Source organism: Brachypodium distachyon, chromosome 1 (genome assembly GCF_000005505.3).
Source record: "Brachypodium distachyon strain Bd21 chromosome 1, Brachypodium_distachyon_v3.0, whole genome shotgun sequence".
Taxonomy (NCBI): Eukaryota; Viridiplantae; Streptophyta; class Magnoliopsida; order Poales; family Poaceae; genus Brachypodium; species Brachypodium distachyon.
In genome coordinates this window covers 47643058-47651688 of record NC_016131.3, presented here as the reverse complement: position 1 = coordinate 47651688, position 8631 = coordinate 47643058, and the positions used below count along the sequence as shown (strand labels likewise).

General features: G+C 43.6%; 1 protein-coding gene and 2 non-coding genes across 6 annotated transcripts; 2 read left to right on the top strand and 1 right to left on the bottom strand.

Moving 5' to 3' along the window:
* Positions 1-692: 692 nt before the first annotated feature.
* On the bottom strand, positions 693-793 carry MIR5200B (microRNA MIR5200b). The gene has a single exon (NR_127135.1). It is a non-coding gene; the product is annotated as a microRNA MIR5200b (primary transcript).
* On the top strand, positions 701-787 carry MIR5200C (microRNA MIR5200c). The gene has a single exon (NR_126951.1). It is a non-coding gene; the product is annotated as a microRNA MIR5200c (primary transcript).
* Positions 794-4643: 3850 nt separating the features above from the next.
* Positions 4644-8423, top strand: LOC100830070 (protein FAR1-RELATED SEQUENCE 5). Of its 4 annotated transcripts, none has more exons than XM_014897691.2 (7): positions 4644-5080; positions 5174-5404; positions 5577-5838; positions 5948-6638; positions 6775-7220; positions 7340-7627; positions 7708-8423. In XM_014897691.2, exons 4-6 carry the CDS (start codon positions 5999-6001, stop codon positions 7592-7594), a joined length of 1341 nt encoding a protein of 446 aa, XP_014753177.1. In that variant the 5' UTR covers positions 4644-5080; positions 5174-5404; positions 5577-5838; positions 5948-5998; the 3' UTR covers positions 7595-7627; positions 7708-8423. The 4 variants fall into 4 exon arrangements, with proteins under 4 accessions (XP_014753177.1, XP_014753176.1, XP_010228018.1 ...); XM_014897690.2 differs by having other exon boundaries at positions 4651-5080; positions 5177-5404; positions 6775-7232; XM_010229716.3 differs by having other exon boundaries at positions 4651-5080; positions 6775-7232.
* The last annotated feature ends 208 nt before the right edge of the window (positions 8424-8631 follow it).

The following is an 8631-nucleotide window of genomic DNA, read 5'->3' as shown; positions in this document are numbered from 1 at the left end:
TGATTACCCAAACAATGTGAAGAGATAAGAATGTACCTGAAGCGGGCTGGACCGGCCAACCCAACTCGATTCAGGAAACATGACTTGGTGCGTCGAGTGAGTGAGTGAGGGAGGGAGGGAGGGAGGGAGGGAGGGAGGGAGCGAGAGCGCGTGGGGACTATCTCTTTGTTTTTCTTGCTTATGAGAGCGTGGACTACCGTCCTTCATAAGAAGGTCAACTCTCTATCCAAGTGGGACTATTCCCACTCAGCTTTAGTGCCACCACCTAAAGGATCTTTTAGATTCATTCTGAAATTATTGTTGATTGGGCTTTGCTCTTGGCCCAAGTGCCCAACTACACCCAAAAGTCCAACAAAAAAAAGTGTATATATAGGTACTATGATAATAGAACATATATTTCTTACCTTCTCTATGGCTTGAGCACACAAGGAAGACGTTATTTTAGAGCTAGTCTTTTCAAGTGACAATCATCATCGCTTTCTCGCAGTATTTCGCCGCTGGTTATTCGAACGCATTGGAACTATACGATTAAAAAAAATTCAAGTCCACTAATAACCGGAGAAAAAGAAAGAAGTGGATTCAGCAATGTAGCCCTATGTATGCATCGCAGCGAACGTAAAGGTGTAAACAATCCATCTCCACTAAACATTTTTACTGCAATTCCAATTAAGTATAGTCACAACGGCCCAAAACCTCCTGTTAAAGCCTTAGGGAGTATCTACAGTGGCAAGTACTTTTCCACCAAGAAAGAAGAATACTACCAGTGTAGATACTCTCTAAGGCTTTACTAGTGCTTCAGGATTTTTATTTATATCATACCAACAATCCGTCCTCTCAAAACGGTTTCTGGTTGATCTTTGAGTATTTTGCTCGCACTTAGATTTATCGCCGAGAAATGAAAACAGGAGAAGGTGAGACGCACTTGCGTTACCTGGCAGAAGCGCCGAGCAGAGGAGGGCCTGAGATTTTGATCATTGTTCCGAGATCCCAGTTAATTGCCGGGACGGAGATCTTGATCGCCTGGAGCGCCCGGCCGGTAGATGGATCGATCCGGTCCATTATATACGAGGCATGGGCAGGGCAACTGGGCAAGGAAGGAAACCGGCGGGGTTCGACGAGGAATTGATCCATGAGATATGTGAGTTGACGCGCGTCCGTCCAAACTGTCCTGTCAGCTACTCAGCTACTAGGAAAACAGCCGCGATCGAACAAAATCGGTCGCGATTCGATCTCTCCTCTTTGGCGGCTTGGCTTTATTCCCCCCGCGTGATTCGCCGAGGAAGGATGATCGCCAGCGGCCGGCCACGCGTGAAAACGTCCGATCTTCCTGTCCGGCTGTCCCTCCGACCGACCTGCCCCCCCCCCCCCCTTTTTTTTTCCTGAGGAACGACCGACCTGGCTGTCTCGGGCTCTGGCTTCTCGGTCGGCCAATTAGCCCAAAAACTAGACTGAAGTTCAGGGACGGGCTGGGCCGGACTCTGTTTGGGCTGCGCCCTGCCAAACGACGAGGGTCCATTCCGGCCTTGTTTCCGCGCGCGTACGAGAATCGAGATCCATCGGCTTTTCCTATTTCCTTTCCCTCTCTCAAAAAAGCGGGGTTTCCTGTTTTCCAACGAGATTCGCGCCTTTTGGGGCAGCATAAAAAAAAGCGAATTGTTTTTTAGGAATTTTATGAGCCGTGCATTATGCATGCTTTTTCTTTAGAGGAATACCTGCTACTATATGCTGGACGGACGGTGCCTGCTTGGGTGTGGTACCAGTCACTCGCACGTGGGTCCGGTTCCATGCTGGTGACGTACGTCACTGCAGCACCGTCCCTCGATACAAGTGTTCATCGAAAAGGAAAAACACAGGTACTCTGACGACTTGTGCGGACGTCCAGGATGGTCGGTATTGCAGCATGATGGGGACGAAAGTCCGTAATCATGTCCTAAAGATGTAGGTTTTGGTTGAATCTTGTTAACAAATACTTCATTCGTAACAGGGACAAGTATTTAGAAATGGAGGAAGGATGTCATACTTGATTCTGCATCCATCTAATTCAGTAACGACACTTCTCTATATTTTGGATGAAGAGGTCTATAACTGTTGCTCATTGTATATGCCTCTTCACTTCTTCTTTTTTGGTAGGTTCACTTCTTCTTCTTCTTTAGCATGCAAATCCTTAGCCTCCCATATGCACGCTTTCAGTGGAATGTTCCAAGCCACTTGTGCAATATGGATCGGTTTGGAACATGAGTTGTCGTCCACACACATGGAATTCATCCATCTTCTTCTTCTCGGGCTGACTTATCTTTTGCTTTTGATCTATGAGCATTTCCATGGTGTGACACGTGTCTACGGTGCAACAATGACGTCTGGCACGTCACGAGCTATTCTCCCTCTTGCAGACGCAACTGTTCCCACCTCAACTTTAAACACCATTTATTTGCATATATAACTGTACCATCTCAGCCTCCTCTACCTCCGTTTGCCTGTCTCAATTAGGAGAAATTGTTGCTCAGGTGTGCATTCGGTTTTACTGGTTTTCGATTAATAAGGTTTTTATACTTTACTTAGTACGGTTTTTATACTTTACTTAATACGGTTTTGTATAAAAATTCGGTTCGGTTTCTATAAAACCATTCGGTTTTTGTTCTGTTTTTGCTCGGTTTCATTAATAGCCATTCGGTTTCAATCATAACCAAACTAACCAAAGTGACACAAATTTTCGAGCAACATATAATTTTGTGTGCCATGTTTTGTTTTTTAATTTGGTTTAATCCAAGAAAAGTGACGGTATGCGCACCTTGCTCTAAGAGTCCAAGCCAAAATGAAGCTCCAGAGCCATACAAAAAGAGGCAACAACAAGTCAGCAGCTTCGACAGATTAGTACGTACCGACTTACAGAGAGAAAATTGATACTCCTTCCGATTCATATTAATTGTCTCAAATTTGTTTAAATATGGATGTATTTATGTCTAAAAATGTCAGATACATGTAATATTTCGACAACTAATATGGATCGGAGGAAATACTGATTCTTTTTGCACACTAATTATATGGGGAATCAAAATTGTGCAATGTCACACAACAATGCCCTAACCTGCTGGCTGGTACTTGGCTGTTTCAACTTGAGGTCGCGTCGCTTGTTCGACTCGTGATGGGCGCTTGCTTCGATAATTGTTGGTCCGTTGGACCTGTGATCTAAATGGATATGGTCAGCACTTTTGCTAACTATAACTGTAACCGAAAACTGAAATACCCTCCGACCGGTATTACTTGTCTCAAATTTGCCTAAATACGAATGTATCTATGTGTGAAAAATGTCTAGATACATATAATATTTCGACAAGCAATTCCAACCGGAGGGAGTAACTGGGTGGGGTCAGTTTTTTCTGGTGTGGTTTTCAGTTAGTTCGGATTTGCACACTCTGATATTGTTGTATCTTCTCTCGTCACCCAAGGTTCTCTCTCCAAGTTATATCCCTCTTGAATCTATCAAGTGAAAAAGAAATGATAGAATAGCTTCAAACAAAGGTCGGCTGGGAACATTAATTCGAACATCTATTTTCATCCACACACATGGAATGTTTCATTTATGCTCTTTTTTAGCTAACATAGTCTTTGTTCTTTGAGCATTTCCGTGGTGTGACATGTGTATATGCTGCAACAATGACATAGCACGTTACCATCTGATCTCTCCTTGCTTCCACGTGCAACCGTTCCCACCTCAAGTTTAAACACCATTATTTGCATATGACCTCCATCTACGACCTCAATTTCCGTCTGCCCGGCCCCATGGGAAGCCATTGTTGTATTCTCAGTGCCCGCATCTACACTCAAAGGACTGCCGACAAACATTTTCTAATATATTCCCTCCTCGGAAAATAAGTGACTCGGATTGTCTAGATTCGTATATATCTATACACTGAAACGTGTCTAGATACATATGATAGATCCGCATGTATCTATACACTGAAACGCGTCTAGATACATATGAATCTAGACAAATTCGACTCACTTATTTTCGGACGAAGTAGCAAATAAGAAAAACTGCAAGTACCTTACTACTGAACACACAAAATATAATGCGATGAGTTGTTCTCTAGATTTTTAGTGTAGAGTTGTGTACTGTATACATCTCCACACATATTAATTCTTTGATTTCTTTTACGGGAAAGGCAGGTGCGTATAGAAAGGAATAATAGAAAAAAAAAGTCATACAAAGAGTACTTTTTTTTTCAAAAAGTAGGTTCATTGAAAGTCGAAACTCAACCATATAAAAAAAAGTCATACAAAGAGTAATTGCATAGGGACAAAAGAAAGAAACACAGATCTTACACTCCTATTCTTTTTAGGGTGATGCAAACCCTTAGTTCACGCTTCTAGGGTAATGTTCGAACCCACTTACTCGAGATCGATTTGGAACTTTCCAACATGTAATGTCATCCACAAGCATGGAATGTTTCATATCGATGCTATTGTTTTAGCTAACTTAGTCTTTCCCTTTTGATCGCAGAGCATCTATGGTGTGTGACATGTTTATATATATGCTGCAACGATGACATAGCTGGTTACAATCTAATCCCTATGAATTTCACCATTTTCCACCTCTATATATATATCTGATTCTTCGCCTCTATCAGCAGTGGCCATGGGCGTGTCTATGATTTTGAGTGGAGTGTGGCTTTTTGGCTCAGGGGAGCCAGTGCTCCAGGGGTTGGTTGCCGTCCGATTTAGATCCCATGTAATCTTCTGACATGGGCTAAAGTTGTGCCGCTGCTTTTAATACAGGGGGATTTAGATTACTATAATCTCTAACGAAGGCGCGGTACAGGATCAAATTTGAATATCTGGGCCGCTAGCCCCCTGCAACATTTAATCCACCTTTATTGCAGCCCATCTGCTAGCGTCTCACCTGGGAAGGCCATTACGAAAATGCCCCTGTGCAAATCATAGGCCCAGACGCTCTTACTCCAGACCCATCTTGTTCTTTCGAAGCTTTCGATTCTCGCCGTTCGGCCTGAGGCTCAAGCCTGTCGCAGGTTTGAAAGGCAAAGAGCATGTCGGAGATGGAAACTGGGCCTTCAGGCACGAGGTCTGTTTCTTTATTCGCAGATTGTATGTTGATTTGCAGGATGTCAATCCAGTACTGTTTAATTTTTTTTTCCGTCCGTTTTCATTTTGTCAGTAGCCAAGGCCATCAGCCCGGAGTAATCCTCGGCCTCATGGGTGAGGAAGGCGACGGGGATTCATTTTTCAGCACCATTGAATCAGTACGCCGAGTAGCGGGCGAAGCAACCACCAGATCTGAGTTGAGCCCAGACCAGACGAGGTTACAGTAGATTTCAGAAACCGCAGCAGAACTCTCGGGAGAAACTCTAGGAGCTTGCGACAAGACGAAGAGCTCCAGATCTGGCAGGTACGGAGCCTGCGGAAGGCCGAAACCCCCTTTCATACGATCTGAAATCGTTTGCTTCCCCTTATTTTCTCCGTCTGTTACGAGCTTCAGATTCGCGGAGTCTGAATTAGAAGCTTCATTTTTTCCCTTTCTTCTTTTTGGTATTTCTGCACTGAATAAGTATTATCAGCAGGAAACGATCTGCCGAACTTCCTGCCGCTAGATTATCGCCATGCTCCAAATCTGCATTCCAGAGATGCGTTGAAAGAGCTGGTGACAGGGAAGGGAGGCACATTTTTGAGCCTGTTGTTGGCACAACATTCGACTCGAGGGAAGAAGCGTACGATCTCTACAACCTTTTTTCCTGGGAGGTTGGGTTCGGCATAAGATACGGGAAAAGCAGGAGGAACGAATCCAAGTACCAGAACAGCCAAGACATAGTCTGTCAGTGCGCCGTACGTTCTTCTTCCTTGATTTAATTTTGCAGCGCAAAAGAAAATTGTTCATTTTGTTGTTAAAAAGAAGCCAGTATTAATACGCGCGCTGTTATGTTATTTATTTCAGGGGGTCTACGGAAAAGAGAACAGATCGACTTGCAGGAATGGATGCCTGGCGATGATAAGGCTTCTGAGAACTGAGGATCACGGATGGTTTGTTAGCAGGTTGGTCAACGAGCACACACACCCATTGTCTGAAAGTTGTGGAGAAAAGAAACAATGGAACTCGCACAGTGTAATCGACCCATTAACTAAGGATTTTATTAAGAACCTGAGATATAATAATGTTAGTGCTGGTAAGATTTTCAGCATAGTTGGTGCGGGGGATGGATCCGGAATGGGCGTTCCTTTTAGGAGGCAGACGTTGAAATCATTGTGCGCTAGGTTAGCGAGAGAGTCCATCGACGACGACATGACCAAAACAATCCGTATCTTGCAAGATCTGTCTTCGAAAGACCCAAATTTTTCAGTCAGGGTGGAAGTTGACGAGGGGAGCAGAGTCAAAACAGTCTTATGGTGCAACGGGAAAAACAAAATTGACTATGCACATTTTGGTGATGTGCTCACGTTCGACACAACATATAGAACAAATCTCTACAACATGCCTTTTGCGTTATTTGTGGGAGTAAATGAGCATTACCAGTCAACTATTTTTGGCGGCGTCCTACTACGAGACGAGAAGATACCGTCATTCGAATGGGCGTTCAGTACATTCGTAGAACTGATGAATGGGAAACATCCAGTAACAATGCTTACAGGTATTTTCGGTACAAAAATATATAATTGTAATAATTGAGAGCATGTTTTATTTTCGACCTTTTTCATTGTGGCTGGATAATATCGTACGGAAAACAGTGTTTCTTGTTTTTGTTGTTTTTCCTGTTTAACCTGCAGACCAGTGCCAGTCCATGGAAGCGGCTATAAGAAAAACACTGCCTATGACTCGTCATAGGTGGTGCAAATGCCACGTGCTTCGCGCTGCAAAAGAGAAGATTGGTCACGTCTACAGCAAGAGATACGGGTTCAAGAGGGATTTCCATGATCTTATTATCAACGAGACTTCAGCTGAAAAATTCGAGCACGGGTGGACCGATTTGGTAGCCACATATGAGCTGGGTGACAACAGTTTCCTTGAAAGAATATACAACAAGAGGAGTATGTGGGCAAAGCCATATTTCATGGAAACATTATGCGCAGGCATGACTAGCACCCAGAGAAGTGAGAGTGCCAACCATTTACTGAAGATGTTCATACCGAGATCTTCCCCGATGCATCTTTTCATCCGGCAATACAACAACATGTTTGAGTCCAGGTTATCTGATGAGCAGCAACAAATTCATGTATGCCGCCAAGTAAGATTGCAAAACATATAACATTATAAACTGTATTCCTGGTTCCCTTCTACTCATGTCTAAATAAAAATGATGTTTCTTATTTTAACGTATGGTAAAATTTGCAGAAGAGGAGGTTGCTGAAGCAAGGAGTTCCAATCGAGCTTGATGCTGCTGTTGTTTACACAAAGGCTATGTACGAGCGATTCTCGCTTGAATTATTCAACTCTGGGTCTCTTGTCGTAAGCAAGGCTTTGCCAGGATCAGTGTTCAAAGTTAGGACGGCTGATTCATACGTCACATCGGAGTATGATGATAAAGAATATACTGTCCAAATAGAAGAGGGTGGTCGATTCGTGCAGTGTGATTGCGGGTTTTTTTAGCATGTTGGGATGTTGTGCTCGCACTCCTTGAAGGTAATTTTTGCTTTGGTAGTTTTTTATTTCTGTCCATTTAGATGATAAACTATATCTAAGCACGTAATTTCCCACGTCAGGTGCTCGTCCAGAAAGATTACCAGAAATTGCCGGAGAAGAACATTCTCAAGAGGTGGACCTTATGGGCTAGGCAGACAAACAGCGATCATGTAGCTTGTGCCACGACCAACCTGGCTCACGCCACATCTGAATCGTACAGGCGCAATGCACTATACCTAGCTGCGATGGACCTGTATAAGGAAGGGCTGACAAGCGAAGACACATTTGGAATCGCAATGGAGGCGATCAACACCGCCAATGCAGGCATCTTGAGCATGAAAAAAACTGAAGTACCAAGCTCGTGTACCAAGGAACCTGAAATTTCAGTCATGGTAGACAGAGGACAGCAAATTTTGGCTCCCGAGAGGAAGATAACCAAAGGGAGGACATGCACGGTCAGACCAAAGAGTCGTATGGACTATGTTGTTGCTAAGAAGATCAAGGATGCCAAATTATCCAAGCTATGTGGTCATGGTAAAGGTGCTGACTGTGATGATGATTCTTGTCAAATCTTACCACAACCATCCAAGACACGTCTCACGCGGTGCAGCAACTGTCGTGCCACTGGTCACAACAGGTCGAAATGTACAAAGAAGGGCATGTAATTATTTTTATATCTCTAGGTATATGTTCAGAGAGAAATAAATTATGTTGCTTTGCTATCTTCTATGCACATTTCCGCAAACTCTCTGTGAATGATCTGTCAATTCAATTGTTTAGTTCCCTTGGGTCAAAATCTCTATTTGTTATAGACTCCAAAGATTGGTTCATTTTCCCACACAATACGTTAGGTAGTTCTAAAACCGTTAGAAACAAATTTCGCATGGCCTACCGGTCGACGGGTTAAGATGATATCATCAGCAAGAAGAAGTTGTTATCCGGACTATCGCGCTAACATTCCATACGTCAGGAAGGTCGTAGAAAGTTTGCGGCTGTAGTTCCTT